This window comes from Cololabis saira, chromosome 18 (assembly GCF_033807715.1).
Source record: "Cololabis saira isolate AMF1-May2022 chromosome 18, fColSai1.1, whole genome shotgun sequence".
Lineage (NCBI taxonomy): Eukaryota > Metazoa > Chordata > Actinopteri > Beloniformes > Belonidae > Cololabis > Cololabis saira.
In genome coordinates, this window is record NC_084604.1 from 39,537,528 (window position 1) to 39,554,423 (window position 16,896).

General features: G+C 41.5%; 1 protein-coding gene across 1 annotated transcript; it reads right to left on the reverse strand.

Annotated features, from left to right (window-relative positions):
- Positions 1-1,102: 1,102 nt before the first annotated feature.
- Positions 1,103-15,162, reverse strand: LOC133464839 (uncharacterized). The gene is made up of 5 exons (XM_061747025.1): positions 15,158-15,162; positions 14,468-14,651; positions 3,588-3,738; positions 3,031-3,286; positions 1,103-1,151 (listed from the first exon to the last, which is right to left on the reverse strand). The coding sequence occupies exons 1-5, from the start codon at positions 15,160-15,162 to the stop codon at positions 1,103-1,105; spliced, it is 645 nt and encodes a 214-aa protein (XP_061603009.1).
- Positions 15,163-16,896: the final 1,734 nt, after the last annotated feature.

Consider the following 16,896-nt stretch of genomic DNA (forward strand, 5'->3'; position numbering starts at 1 on the left):
TCGACCGCTCCTGTCACAATCTCCCTGGTGGAATGTAAACAAGGTGCTCTGCCCCCACTAACCTTCCTCTCTCCCAGGAACATCTGTGGACTTGTTTTCAGAACTGTACTGAGCCGTCTGATCACATCAAGGACAATGGCTGAGGAGCAGCTCTGGGGCGAAGTTTCACGGACTTACCGCTCACACACACACACACTTACTGATAACCACCCCCCTCATCTCAACGCATTCCCGGCCCCCCCTCTTATCCGCCCCCCCAATGCAGTCTCCGGGTTTCGAGCGCCATGAAGCCGCGGCGATCACTTGGATGTGCTGTGCCGGGACCCCCGCCCCCAACCCCCCACCCCCACACACCCACATGCAAGTCTTGTGATGATGTTTGTTGCTTTGTGTGCTGAGGTGTTTTTTGCTAATACCTGGAACAATCACTACCGTCCCATAAGAACCTGGTAGTTTTTACCACCTGAGGGTCTGACTAATAACTGGAACAATCACTACTGTCCCATAAGCTCCTTAATGGACACAGTGTTGAGTTCTCCAGTATCTAGGACGGACCTGAGATACGACTTAGCAACGGGAGATATTCTACTCCGCACTGCTATGCTACAGTAACAAACAGGAAATAGATTTGTTTCAAAGAATCAAAGTCCACAGATAGTTTCCTAAACTGTTTTATTAAGCTACAAATATTATCAACCATTGCGTAGTGCGTAATGATGAATGTTTTTTCCTCCGTCCCGTTCAACGGCAGGATCCAAAGAGGGAAACCCTTCCTGGGACGGACAAACCCAGCAAGGGTTGGGTGTTTTTGGTTGCACTGTTTCCCACACAGTCCAAATACTCACTTGTTAAAACACTAAGATACACAACGGTGTTGTACTTGTCCCTCAGCCGGCTCTCGTAGAGACCAGCGTCTCCAGCGTTGATGTTGGTGATGATCAGGGAGCAGTTCCTGTCCATCCTGCCAGCTCCAGGCCACGTCTTCTCAGCTCCTCCAGAACAAAACTCCTCATGAGACGCTGAACTTGTGTCTCTGCTGTAAATCCACTCAACATCGGAGCAGTTGGAAGACGATAAGTCAACGTTATTCTGCAAAGCTACGTCATCTCCAGCCCTGTGGTAGAGAATGATTGTTCTCACGCTGGTTCCTGCTGCAGAGAAAAACACAACGTTTTAAACTCAACACACCAAATAAGATATTTTATGCAGATATTTAGGTTTCTCAACTCAGAAAAGCAACATTGGACATTAACAAGCCCAACCCCCAACACTTATTTCATTTTCATTAACTCCACTCCACTCCTAGTTTTCCACTCTTGTAAAAGTTGCCTAAAACGCCAATCCAAGTTATACCCAAAGTTAATTGAAACTAGTTTTCTGAGGAATTCATGTGGGACTTTTTCCCCCCAACTGTCAGAATCACTGTAACGGCTACTAGCATTGAGTAATCTAAGTTTGAACAGACTGAAATAGAAGGTTTTTATGTCCACCGGAAATTTGTTTTGTAATCAGATGTCTGCTGATGAGTGAATCTGTGACTTATTAGCTGAAAATAATTATACGTCAAATTTTTTAGATGCATTATACAGCAGAGGTTTATTCCCACTGATCACTAAGCCTAGTACTATAACATCACAAGGGGCAACATTAATTGATAACATTTTTGTAAATGACTTGCAAAATTTGGTCAGAAGTGGGTTGCTAATTAATGATATAACTGACCACTTACCAGTCTTTGCAGTGTATGATGGTAAAACAGGGGGAAATGAGGAAGAATTGTGTACTAGATATGCAAGGGTAAGAAATGCTGATGCAATCGATACATTTCGGGATGATTTACTTAAAGCGAGTTGGAGAGGAGTTTATGTAGATGATGTTAACTCTGCATATGGATCATTTTTGAATTGTTTTTTGTTACTGTATGACAAACACTGTCCATTAATGCCAAATAAATCAAAAGCCAAGTATAGTGGAAAACCATGGATTACAAAGTCCTTGCAAAATGCGTGTAAGAAAAAAAAAAAACTTTACAGAGATTTTATTAAACTTAGAACCAATATATATATATATATATATATATATATATATATATATATATATATATATATATATATATATATATATATATACATATAAAAGAGTCAAAACACGGACGCACGTTTGATTCACTGCTTTGCATTGACTTCCTGGTTGTGGCTTTTATTCCCACCCCCTGAAGCGGAACATTGTTGTTTTCAGCATTTCATTGGCTATACAATGTGCCAGTCATCAGGGCGATTGCTCCAATTGGCTCATTTGTTTTCAGGACAAAAGGGGGACATGCACTTTATTTGCATACGGGCGCTCGTTCGCTATTGTAGTCGCTGGAGGGGACAGGGAAGCTCCTGTATGGTCGGATGAGGTGTCAATTAAAAGGACAGGGAAGCTCCTGTATGGTCAAATGGGGTGTCAATCAAAAGGAGGAGGTGCAGGCTCCATTTTGAGACCGAGATCTCTGGTCTGGAGACATGCACAGCGAAGTTACAGCACTTACACGTTCAACATCCGGCCTATTTCCAATGAAGCAGCGGCTGTTTGTGGATATTTACTGGTATAATCATGTATTTTGGACTAAATACTTTACTGGATTGGATCGACTGGACCTTTCTGACTGTAACCAGACCATTTTTGTGGGAATATTTTTTACCGGACATGTTCTATGAGGCGTCATCGGTAAGTTGCGTCATCTGCGCAAATCTTTTTTTGTTTGTTTGTGGTGTTGATTTGTACCAGCTGCTATGATTATATCCTGAAATGGTTTATACTGCAGAAATCACAAGAATCTTAGCTTTCCAAAGATATGTCGCGTGAGTACCTCACGTAACATATAAGCCGTGTAAATGACCTAGTTTTTTAAATTATGGACTGATTATGAACTGATTATGGACTGCCAGAGCGGCAACGGGTTTCCAGTTCACCTAGTTTCCTGGTCTCCATGATTTCAGGGTCTTACCTGTAAAGTCCAGCGTGTATTCAGCATCTATCTCCACTCTGTTTCCTTCAGCAACCTGGCAGGTGAATCTTCTCTTGGAGTGTCTCTGATGTTTCACCATCAGATCAGAGACACAGTTGTTCTGTCCTCCAGACACAAACCCATCACCTTCACCAAGCAGCACACTTCCTGTCTCATCCACCCAGATGATGCTGTCCTGCTCACAGGACAGGAAATAACGGTATTTCACCAGGGAACAGCGTAATGTCACGTCTCCATCCCTTCCTGGATCCACATCTGGTGGAGATGGAGAGACTGGAAAGAGACAAAAAACTGTTATTTTAGCCTCTTGAATATGAGAAACTCCTCATTTTACTGATCCAGTTTTACTGAGAGATTGTCTGATGGAAACATCAAATATTTCAACGTGTAAATAAACGTCAGGTGTTTGTGGTCCAGTTCCTCTGAGAGGATCCATCATGTTGAGGACGATCCCAAAAACACCAGACGTTCATGTCGCTGACAAATCCACACAAGCTTTTAACAACGTTTCACTCAGAGATGATGAGGAGGATTCAAACTGACAGTCTGCATGTTATTAAGTCAAAACACTCACCTGTTAAAACTATCAGAAACACAGATGTGTGGGAGTAATCATCACCATATCCATTCCAACAGGTGTAATCACCAGCATCTTCAGCAGTGATGTTGTTGATAATCAGAGAGCAGTTACTGCTCAAACTCATCCTGTCAGCTCCAGGTGACGTCTTCACAATAGTTCCATAATGAACAATGTATTTTATATCTCGACCATTGTAATGACTCCATCCAACATCCGAACATTGGTCGGTTGATGAACTAACGTTAGACGGTAAAACTACGTCATCTCCAGCTCTGTGATGGAGAATGATTCCATCACTGATTCCTGCTGCAGAGAAAAACACTCTGAGAAAAGTTTTATACTTCACACATCAACCTTACCCTAGAAACATATTTAACCTACATATTTAGGTTTGTCAACACAGAGAAGAGACTTCAACACACATAATCTCTGGTGAATCATTCAGTTATGTAATGTCGTCTTTAAAGGAGCTTGCGGCTGCTATTAAGAAATGAGACTCTCTATCGCCACCCTTCACCACGACGGCCGTTGGGGGTACTGCAGCCAACAGTGAAGCCGGCACAGGAGAACGGGGAGAACGTGCATGCAGCGTCATGTGACGTCACATCCGCAGCCCAGCGCGGGAAAATCGGGACCGAATTGCAGCACATTTTGCAAATAAAAAAAACAGCCTCAAGCTCCTTTAAGTGGTCTGATTGTAACAGAGGGGAGTTTTATTAAAGAAAACACATTTAGTGAAACAGCAACGTTCAACGGTACACAACAACTTCCGAGTGGTTTTTACAGTCTTTTTAAATCGAATTAAACCCTAAAACATGAGTCAGAGTTGATCTTTACCTTCAAAGTGAAGCAGTAAAGTGATGAAGAGCTGCAGTCGTGGCGTCATTCTGTCTCTGCTGGATGAAATTATGCTTCTCTCTGCTGCAGGTCTTATTGTGATGAAGGAACTTCCTGTTCGTGAAGGTGGAATTTCCTGTTTCTTAAGGTGGAACTTCCTGTTTCTGGGTAAAAAAACAACCCCCAATGTGTCTTTGTTTCCTGAAATATATGACAACAAGTCAAAGTTACAGGAAACAACCCTGAATTGTTTAAAAGTGAACATGCAAAGGTGTTTCTGTTGAAGATTTACTGTTGTTACATTTCAGTTGACCCTTAAGGTGGATTTGTTGTATAATAGCAATAGATTTGGTTTCCAATAAAATAAAAATAATAAATTAAAGCTGCAAGCAGCGATGAACGGGCCCTCGCACTCACGGCCACCGCCCCCACAAGCATATCAGAAATGACACCACCCACGACTTCCTATGTCAAACCATTCAAAAGATATAGCAGAAAAAAGGGACAACCAATCAGAAGAAGGGGCGGGGCTAATTCAGGCCAATGAAGGTCAAGGACTCCATACAGAATCTGATGACACCACCCACGACTCTTTATGTCAAACCTTTCAAAAGTTATGGCAGAGAAAAGTATTCTAGGGGGCGCTGTTGAGCCGTTAGGCCACGCCCATTAATGCAAACCATGAAATATCAAATTTATCGCCAGGCCTGGCTTGCATGCAAAATTTGGTGACTTTTGGAGAACTATCAAATATGGACCAATCAGATGAAGGGGGGCACGCTTTTTGGCGTCTAGCGTCGCCACGGTAACACTTTTGAAAGAGAAAAGTAATGCGCGTAGTCGCAAGATGAAGACGCACATTTTGATGTATAACACACCTGGGTGGACGTTACGGTTCGGGCCGTATTAATTGCCGAAAGAATGGCATAAATTGCACCAAAATTACGCAATTAATTCAAAATTGCCGACTTCCTGTTCAGTTTTGGCCATGGCGCCAAGAGACTTTTCTTTAAGTTGCGACATGATACAGGTGTGTACCGATTTTCGTGCATGTACGTCAAACCGTATTGTGGGGCTTGAGGCACAAAGTTTTCCGGGGGGCGCTGTTGAGCCATTTTGCCACGCCCATTAATACAAACCATTAAATATCAAAGTTTTCACCAGGCCTGCCTTGCATGCAAAATTTGGTGACTTTTGGGGAACTATCAAATATGGACCAATCAGATGAAGGGGGGCGCGCTTTTTGGCGTCTAGTGTCGCCACGGTAACACTTTTGAAAGAGAAAATTAATGTGCGTAGTCGCAGGATGAAAAAGCACATTTTGATGTATAACACACCTGGGTGCACGTTACGGTTCGGGCCGTATTAATTCTCGAAGGAATGGCTCATATTGCTCCAAAATTACGCGATTAATTCAGAATGTTCAAAATGGCCGACTTCCTGTTCGGTTTCGGCCATGGCGCCAAGAGACTTTTCTTTAAGTTGCGACATGATACAGGTGTGTACCGATTTTCGTTCATGTACGTCAAACCGTATTATGGGGCTTGAGGCGCAAAGTTTTTTCTGTCTGAACCAACCAGATGAAGGTTGGGCGCGCTTTTTGGCATCTAGCGTCGCCACGGTAACGCCTTTGAAAGAGAAAAGTAATGCGTGTTGTCGCAGGATGGAGACGCACGTTTTGATGTATAACACACTTGGAGGCACGTTACGGTTGGGGCCGTATTAACTGCCGAAGGAATGGCATAAATTGCGCCAAAGTGACACGATTAATTCAAAATGGCTGACTTCCTGTTCGGTTTCGGCCATGTCGCCAAGAGACTTTTCTTTAAGTTGTGTACTGATACAGGTGTGTAGCGATTTTCGTGCATGTACGTCAAACCGTATTGTGGGGCTTGAGGCACAAAGTTTTCCGGGGGGCGCTGTTGAGCCATTTTGCCACGCCCATTAATGTAAACCATTAAATATCAAATTTTTCGCCAGGCCTGACTTGCATGCAAAATTTGGTGACTTTTTGGGCACGTTTAGGGGGGCAAAAAGGCCCTCCTTTCGTCAGAAGAAAGAAAGAAAAAAGAAAAAAAAAATTCCTACAGATACAATAGGGCCTTCGCACTGAAGGTGCTCGGGCCCTAAAAAGAGCAAAACATTCTTGTTTTTGATTTATTTCTCAGAAACAGAAACAGAAACTTCGGCTTATTTGAACGTACTGAAATCAGTGATCAGAGGGGTATTCCAGAAAGCAGGTTCATCAAACTCTGAGTCTAAACCTGAACTCTGAGTTGACTTACCCTGAGATAGGAAACTCAGAGTTTTTGGTTCCAGAACAGGATATGAGTTATTTCAATCAACTCTGAGTTTGTTAACCTTGAGTTAAGCGCGTGCGTGAAGAAAATAAAAAGCCATCATCAATGGAGCCCTGATACAACGATTCACCATTGCAACCGGCGACAACAAAAGATCCACATACTTCACGCGACTGGAGTTAGAAGTGTTAATACGTGCGTATGGCGAGTATGAGAGCATATTTCGGAAAAAAACACAGCTGCAGCAGCAAAGGCGTGGGAGAAAGTTGCTGCAGTCAATGTGTAAGTTTGAATGCAGTATTCATTTAAGCACACTGTCTTATAATATTACAGATGAAAAAAGTGGTGGAATGGTATTGAATTAAATTTTATTGTCATTTAGATCAGGGGCAGCCGCCACACCTCGGCTTCAGGGGAAAATGTAAATGTTTTTTTTAATTTTTTTCATACATTTATTGAATTACTCTGTGTTTATTTGTATTGATTTATTCTATTACTTAATACATATAAAATAACTACAAATGCATATCAGAACAACATGATGGATGTCACCAGGTATTAACTTTCCAACACATGTACCCCCCCCCCCCCCCCCACCCCCCCATGCATATCAGAACAACATGATGGATGTCACTAGGTATCATCTTTCCAACACATGTACCCCCCCCATATCTTGAAATGAGATGCCCCAGCGTCCCTGACGACAGTGGTCGCTATCAATCTCGTTCTTAGCGCGATCTGCAGTGTTACTAACTTACAAAAATGAAAAGGAAGCAGAAAACCACGCAATTTAAAAAATAGAGTAAGAGGGCAAGTGATGGATCCAATGTTGCCCCAGTAGCAGAAGATATTAACGATGGATTAATTATGCAAGTTCATTTTAAGGTAAGATATCAAATCACCCTACCCTCTTATAAATCTGTTTAAGCGAAATATTTGACTTTTTTTATTCTCTCTCTTTCTGTCTTCTGCTCCCTCCCTCTCCTTTTTGCATTTGGACTTTATCTGTTTGAAGTTAAACTCAGATGTCCCTGTGATATTGTTGCACTGACATAGTGAATAAAGTGAACCCAATGAGTTAAATTGCGTTTGTTAGATACGCTTTTTCTGCTCTCTCTGCCGCTTGCTGTCCGTGGTGGAGAAAACGGATGTGTATTGCGTAAAGGCCAATTGGCTGAATTGACGCCACTGAGGGAGGAGACGGAGAGAAACTCAGGGTTTATTGAAGAAAACCTGCTAGCGAGCAGGTTAGGTTCACAGGGTCAGTTGCCGTAGTAACTGACTCAGAGTTTGAGTTACGTCGCTTTCTGGAACTGAAAACTCCGGGTTTCCCTCATCTCAGGCTTAACAAACTCAGAGTATTCACAAAACCTGCTTCCTGGAATACCCCTCTGGACCCAAATGCACGAACGGAGACAAGTTCAAAATAAAACAATCTTTTAACGCAAAGTATCAACAAAAAATCATTCCACAGAGGAAAAATATCAAACTGCAAAGACACAAAGAAATGCAAAACCTAACAAATTGCCTGACATGGAAAACGCAAAACCCAGTGAAAATATTCTCAATCGTTAGTGCTGGTTTGTGCAGAAGGAAATTTTGTTTGTGCTGCTTTAGTTTTTAAGATATAACAATTAATTATGACACAATAACATCACGCAGCCCCCGACTTTGTTGACATCTATAAACGGGGTGATTGAAGTAATTGAATGAATGGATGAATATTCACCTGTTCACCGCGGGAGGGGAAGGAGGGAGAGTGTCACTTTTTGTTGACCGCTTGAAATATCTACAAACTGAGAGTGAAAATCTTGCCTTGCTTTTGACTGTTTGTTTGGCGTTGGAGGAAAATAGATACGGACACAGTTGGAAACACGGAAATGGCTTGTGGTTTGATAAGAGATAAGATAAGATAGTCCTTTATTTCTCCCTCAATGGGGAAATTCACATGTTAGCAGCAGTAACTTAACACACACATGCAGGGAAGGGGGTAAAAAAGTAAAAAGTAAAAAATATACATAATTACAAGATATAGACAGTGTATACATTGCGATGGAAATAAAAGTAGTGCGAAGTGAAAAAAACAGGTAGAGTGAGTGTGAGGTAGACAGGCAGATATTGCACATATGGTTATTGCACATGTTATTTATTGTCCGTTAGCTACTGAGATCAGCCTGGTTATAAAGTCTGATGGCAGCGGGAGGAAGGACCTGCAATGCTTCTCAGTGACGCATTGCAGGTGACGAAGCTGGTCGCTGATGGAGCTGTCCAGGGTTATTGTAGTTATTTATGTGTCCACTAGAGGGAAAATAAGTCATTTTAATGCAGTAATTTATGTGTCAACTAGAGGGCAAATAAGTCATTTTAATGTAGTTACTTAAATGTCCACTAGAGGCCAAATAAATTCATTTAAATGCAGTTATTTATTTGTCCACTAGAGGGCAAAAAAGTAATTTTATTGCATTTATTTAAATGTCCAATAGAGGGCAAATAAATGCATTTAAATGCAGTAATTTAATTGTCCACTAGATGGCATATAAGCCATTTTAATGCAGTTATTTATGTGTCCACTAGAGGGCAAATAAGTCATTTTAATGCAGTTATGTATATGTCCAGTAGAGGGCAAATACATGCATTAAAATGTAGTAACTTATATGTCCACTAGAGGGCAAACAAGTCATTTTAATGCAGTTATTTATGTGTCCACTAGAGGGCAATTATATAAAGTTTAATGCAGTTATTAATGTGACCACTACAGGGCTATAAAATGCATTCAAATGCAGTAACTTATATGTCCACTAGAGGGCAAATAAAATAATTTTAATGCAGTTATATATGTGTCCACTAGAGGGCAAAAAATGCATTTTAACGCAATAACTTACATGTCCACTAAAGGGAAAATGAATGCATTTTATTGTAGTTATTTAAATGTCCACTAGAGGGCAAAAAAGTCATTTTAATACAGTAATTTATGTGTCCACTAGAGGGCAAATAAGTCAATTTAATACAGTTATTTAAATGTCCACTAGAGGGCAAATACGTAGTTTTAATGCAGTTACTTAAATGTCCACTAGAGGGCAAAAAAGTAATTTCAATGCAGTAACTTATATGTCCACTAGAGGGCAAATAAGTCATTTTAATGCAGTAATTTATGTATCCACTAGAGGGCAAATAAGTAATTGTAATGCAGTTATTTATGTGTCCAATAGAGGGCAAATAAGTAATTTTAATGCAGTTATTTATGTGTCCACTAGAGGGCAATTTTATAAAGTTTAATGCAGTTATTTATGTGTCCACTAGAGGGCAAATAAGTATTTTTAATGCAGTTATTTATGTGTCCACTAGAGGGCATGCTCCCTGTTGGTCCGTATTGTTTGCTCCCTCCATGTACTCCTCTAGTTTTTTGGATTCCTGTTTTTTGTTCTGCCTTAGTGATCCTGCTCTGCAGCGTTTTTGGTTTTGTTTTGATCAATAAATCCTGCCTTTTTGCCAACTCCTTCCTCCTGCTCTCCTGCATTTGGGTCCTCAACAACCACATCGTGACAGCCTGCCTGTTCCTGGATCCTGCCTGTTCCTGAAGCCTGCCTGTTCCTGGACCCTGCCTTTTCCTGGACCCTGCCTGTTCCTGGACCCTGCCTGTTCCCGGACCCTGCCTGTTCCCGGACCATGCCTGTTCCTGGACCGTGCCTGTTCCTGGACCTTGCCTGTTCCTGGACCATGCCTGTTCCCTGACCCTGCCCTTTCTCAGACCCTGCCTTTTCCCGGACCCTGCCTGTTCCTGGACCTTGCCAGTTCCTGGACCCTGCCTGTTCCTGGACCCTGCCTGTTCCTAGACCCTGCCTGTTCCCGGACCCTGCCTGTTCCCGGACCCTGCCTGTTCCTGGACCCTGCCTTATCCCGGACCCTGACTGTTCCTGGACCCTGCCTGTTTCTGGACCTGTTCCTGGACCCTGCCTGTTCCCGGACCCTGCCTTATCCCGGACCCTGCCTGTTCCCGGACCCTGCCTTGTCTTCTGAACCTGACACCGATTGCTGCCTGATCCTTGTCTTGCATTCCTGCCTGCTCTTCATCCCCGTTGAGGGTAATAAAGCAAACCAGACAAACTACCACCGTGTGCTCCGTGTGCTGCATTTGGGTCCAAAACCTAACAACCCCTTCCTCAACTAGGCAGACAGATAACTCCTTGCACACACTGTAGCAAATAATGATGGCTTTATTGTGTACAGCATATGAATTGGGTAAAACTGAAATAAAAGGAATACAACAATGAACACTTATTGGACAAACCCCATCAATCAATATATTTCACGGTACCTTAAAGGTATAAAGCACGTGAGGCTACAAATATAAAGCTGCAATATAGCTGACAGAGCACTACAAATTATTTTAGTTGACTGAACTACAACTGATAAACAGCATGAAACAAAATACAAGCTCAGATTAAAACAAATGTAACTTCAATATAATATATGTATCTAAAAACCGTACTAACAGAAAATTCCTTCATTAACTGATTCCCCAAAAAAGGATGGAGATCAAGAGGATGTTCCTAATCTTTGTGACATTACGGAGATGGAAAAAATGCTATTTTACAAACATGATTAATATATGCATGAAACTAACAGGAATAAAGAGAGATGATCCCAGTTGAGGAGATTTAATACATCGTTAGCATGCTAGCGGGTCAAACATCCATCAGGCTCCTCGATGCAGGAGAGACGCCGAGGAAAAGCTGCAGAGGATTTTTGAAGATCACAAAATTATGAAGACTAAACACTAGGATTGTCATAAACAGAGCTGAGCTTTCAGAGACCAAACATCCGTCTGCTGGTCTGTAGCCAGGCTAACGCTAATGTTTCCATCACACACAGCTGATTTATTGATCTGTGGATCGGACAGAAGCAGACAGGTCTTCGTCGTCTTCATAGTTCACCACATCATCATCATTCCTGTTCACCTGTGGAAACATACAATGTTCTTGTAATTCATGTTTCGTGTTTAATTTGATTGGGTTTTATTTAATTTGATTGGGTTTTGTTGTGTTCGAGACAAAGCCCATAAATAAATAAAAATAAAAATAAAAAAAATGTTTTCACCACCAGAGGGAGATCAAGATCATATTTACATGATAATTGACCGTTCTTAATGGTTCCTGTGAAATTGATCTACAATTATAAACTCTTTCTCAATATCTGAATGAAAACCAGAAAATCGTCCATTAATAACATTTATGAAAGTTAGCAGCTATAAATGTTTATTTAACGTCTTGTTAGTCAAGTAAGATCCCAATCATGATTGACTCTCTGGTATTTAGGTTTATTAACATATGGAGGTAGATTTGTTTCTTAATTATTCAATCAAAAAAAAGAATACTTCAATCAAAAACAATTATTTCAGTCAAAGGAAAAAAGTGTTGAATGCAAAAAAATATTTGAGACTCAAAAAAATGCATTTGAATACTTTCTTTCTTTGATTGAAAAAGTTTTTTTTGATTGAAGTGATTTTTTTATTGAAAATATTTTTTTTCTTTTTGAAGAAACATCTTTTTTGATTAAATGAAAAAGACACAAATGAACATCCCATAATAATATGGCCCAAATACAAAACAACACTAACTTCAATCAAAAAAGTTGCTTCAAACAAAAAAAACTTCACTTCTACCAAAGAAAACATTTCCAATCAAAGAAAAACTGTTTTCAAATGTATTTCTTTGAGTCTAAAATATTTTTTGCATTCAAAAACCTTTTTTTTTGATTGAAAACATTTTTTTGATTGAAGTGAATTGTTTTTGATTGAATAATTAAGAAACAAATTTACCTCCATATTAACAGAAACCCAAGAATAATCAGCAGCAAATGTTGATAGAAATGAACAAACATGAAACATTTGATGAACCTGGATATTTCATACATATTTATTTTTTAAAGGTAGATATATATAAAATATTAAATATGAGTGAAGATACTCACATACTGCTGCATTGGCAACTGAACATCTGGAACAAAGAATGTTAAATTCTGAAAGTTAGTTGACAAGATTAGACATTTATTAACTTAATTCTGACATTATTATTATTAATAATATAACTTCTGATTAACTTCTTTAACTGTCAGGTGTGAGCCTAATGGACGGATATTAGTTGAAGTTTCAAAAGGACAACAGGAGGGAATTGTGAGGTTAATTAACCGTTAATCTTGTTTTTGTCCTCTTGAAGACTGTCACATGCTTTGTCAACAGATGTCAGAACAGCCACTTCCTGATTTACTCAGGTTTAGAACTGTCCTGGTTGAATCACTCTACTGTAATGTCAGGACTCAATCACACGTTATCACTTCCACCCACTTTTCACTGTTCACTGTCCATATATGGTCAGTTCCTGTCAAGTTTCTCAATAAAACCATCATGCAGGAGGAGGGAACTTTGGGGAAGCTCAGGAGTTCTCAATGAGAGCCTCGTCGCTCTGCACTCCTCTGCTCCCCCCTTCTGCAGAAGTGCGTTAAAACCATTCCAAGCAGTCTTTGTGTCTTTCCTCGTTACGAACGTATGTAATGTTGATTTAGACCTAACACAGGATTTGACATGTTCCGGTTTTATTTTGAAGCCCATGTCTTTGTGTTTGAGTTCTGTCTTGACCTGTTTCCATCTGTCCTGATCGTCTGCATCTGTGTCTCGTTAACTCTTGTGTATATTTGGTCTTGTCTTTCCTCTGCTCCCTGCTGGTCCGGACTGTTTCTACCTCCATGTTTCCACAGTCAGGTTTTTTGTAGTTTTTTGGATTCTTGTTCATGTTTTGGGTTATGTATCCTGCTCTCCTGCATCTGGGTCCTCACTACAACCTTCCTGACATTAACTGCTTTATTCCAGTTTGATAAAATGCTGTTTGTTGATTTTGTTTCAGAGTTCAACTCAATCTAATTTCAGAAACTAAATAACAACCTGAAAGGCCGGTCAAACACACCTGTTTGATTTCTGGGATTGTTCCTTTTAACTTTGATCCTGTAAATGGTAAACATAACGATGCTGACCAGAACCACCATCAGCCCCCTGACCACCCATCCAATAATCAATCCGGTATAATCTGGAATCAAAGGATTCAACAAAATGGTCAAAAAGTCAATATTAACACTTTAACTGATTAAAAGTGTAAAGTCTGAATGATGACATCCAGTTTTTATTATCTCCATGATTTCAGGGTCTTACCTGTAAAGTCCAGCGTGTATTCAGCATCTATCTCCACTCTGTCTCCTTCAACAACCTGGCAGGTGAATCTTCTCTTGGAGCGTCTCTGATGTTTCACCATCAGATCAGAAACACAGTTGTTCTGTCCTCCAGACACAAACCCATCACCTTCACCAAGCAGCACACTTCCTGTCTCATCCACCCAGATCATGCTGTTCTGCTCACAGGGACCCAAGTAACGGTATCCCGCCAGAGAACAGCGTAATGTCACATCTCCATCCCTTCCTGGATCCACATCTGGTGGAGATGGAGAGACTGGAAGGAGACAAAACACTGTAGTTTCACTCAAAAAACATCTTTCTAACATGTGAGGAACTATTAAATCAAGATGGCCGCTGGTGCAGCAATTGTTTGTGTCTCTCCTTGGATTCTAATTTTTATTTGATTGATTCTATTTTCTAAGTGATTTTATTTGATTTTATTGTTAACTAAAAACTCTACAATAGCCGTCTGAGATGAGACGAAGCTAAACAGAGCACCTGAACAGCAGAGATTACCACCAACGGGCCAGCAGTAGCAGCGGCGGCTTCCACCACCGGGCCAGCAGTAACTTCCACCACCGGGCCAGCAGCAGCTTCCACCACCGGGCCAGCAGCAGCAGCGGCCAGCTCCACCAGGCTCCAGGCCCTGGCTTCAGGAGCTCCATCCACCACCGGTGAAATCACAAGCTGTGTCTCTCTTCTTGAAACAAAGAAATTGCAACAGACTATGAAACAAACGGACTGCGTTAGCTGTCGTGACCTGAGAACTAAAATCACGGAGTTAGAATCCCGGATATCTACACTTTATTCCATCCACGAAAATGAGCAATTCATCAACTCTTTCGTTTCTAGTCCAAACTCCGGTAGGCCTAAATCTCCACCAGACTATCCTGAGGCTTCTGGGGGGCTTGATGAGAATGAATGGCCGGCCCTCGCTGCGTCCACACCACACCGAGCATGGATCCGACCTAAGCGATCAAAACGAGTAAGGAACTCGTCCTGCATTCTGTCTCCCCCCATTCAACTCCAAAACAGCTACGGACCTCTGATGACCATTCAAGAAGTTTCAAACACAACTCTACCTAAAGCTAAGCGCCAGCGCAGCACTGGAGGGGCTGAATTAGAGGAAACTACCGTCCCATCGACATGCACTGTACCAACGCTGACACGTCCTGCTCAGCTCCGCCCGGGTAACGTTAACTTTACACCATCGCCCTCTCGGGTTATCAACCGCAGGTACTCTGCCACAGCTCATTATACTAGCAGGGAAGCTAATGTTGCTAATAGTAGCTCAGCAGCTAATACGGACAGGGGAACTGCTACTGCCGCTACCAGCAGCACAGCAGCTAACCCTAGTACAGAAGCTAACATCGCTAATGTCACTAGCACAGAAGCTAACGCTAGCGGGGCCAATGCTATCAGACCACCAGTAGCTAATACTGCTAGCATTGCCACTAAGACCTTTCAAGGACGTTATGCTACTAACCCAAACATAGGCCCCACAGCTATTGATGACACGAATGGTGACGTGGCGACTGAGAACACGATGCCACAGGTGGACACCATACTGATTGGGGACGCCATGACAAAGCATGTGAGACTGGCTAAGACTGAGAACATCTGTCTTGCCAACACATCCATTGAAGAGCTGACGTCAACACTACCAACACTCCTAAACAACAAGTCAAGTGACTCCAAGATTGTCATCCACGCTGGCTCTTTTGATATCCTGCACAAAAAGACCGGCACTGAGATACTTAAATACCAGTTCACCCAGCTTCTGAACGCACTCCGCAGATTTCGAGATGTATCCATCAGTGGACCGATTGCATGTTTTCTAAGAGGAAAAGAAGTTTTTAGCAGACTACTATCTTTCAACACCTGGCTAGCGTCTGTCTGTCAAACTTACACTTTGAGATTTATTGACAACTTCAATATTTTTTGGAACTCTGCAGACCGTTTTCAAGCTGATGGACTCCATCCAAACCATAGAGGTTCAAGGCTACTAACAGCAAACATCAGCCACGCACTCCTGACCACCGCAAAGGGACTGGAAGTGGGAAGAGCCATTGGGGCACTGAACTCTGTGAACGCTAACCTAAATTGCAACCAAGCGCTGTTTCTGGAGAAAGCCCCAACGGACGCATCCCAAACCGCCCACCGCAAGGTTACTGAGACTGCTCAGACCTCTATCCCCCTGACGGTTTTCGTCAATGATATGGACATCCAGCGAGGAAAACACCGTTAGGACAGTCGCCATGCTATTTCATCTAACATACCGGTCATCATTAACAGCAAATGGCATGGTAAAATGCATGGTCACAACTACAAAATACATGAAATACGTCCTAGAAGTCTTAAAACTGTACATGTCTCTCCTACTAAAATATCTCCTCCTGCCCCATCTCAAAATGCCCAGCAGATGAAACTGGCCCTCCTAAATGTTAGATCACTGAATAACAAAACCTTTCTAGTTAATGAACTGATTAAGGATAATAACTTAGACTGCATAAGTCTAACAGAAACTTGGTTAAACGATGATACGGCAACAGCAACAATGATAGGAGCTTGCCCGCCAAACTATAGCTTTCATCAAGTATCTAGGAAATCAAAAAGAGGAGGAGGAGTCGCAGTTATCTTCTCATCAAAAATGTTGTTCAAAATCATTGACATGGGTAAATACACAGCAATTGAATATCTTGCTACTGAACTCACAACTGAACAAATACTACTTGTCATAATATATCGGCCACCCAAGTATTCACCAATATTTTTACAGGAAATGTCTGAACTACTATCAATATGTGTCACAAGATATGACAAAATAGTTCTAAACGGGGACCTCAATATTCACGAAAATAAAAAAGCAGACCCAAAAACTGTTGAGCTTTTAAATCTTCTAGATAGCTTCAATCTAACTCAACACATAACAGATTCAACTCACC

What these genes read in the sequence shown, in the direction of transcription:
- LOC133464839 (XM_061747025.1), bottom strand. An exon ending in CTACTGCTGGCCCGTTGGTG is followed by an intron (nt 3,739 to 14,467) that starts GTAATCTCTGCT and finishes ACTATTGTGAAG; the next exon opens with ACGTCACCTGGAGCTGACAG. An exon ending in CAGGTTGCTGAAGGAAACAG is followed by an intron (nt 1,152 to 3,030) that starts AGTGGAGATAGA and finishes TTTTCTCTGCAG; the next exon opens with CAGGAACCAGCGTGAGAACA.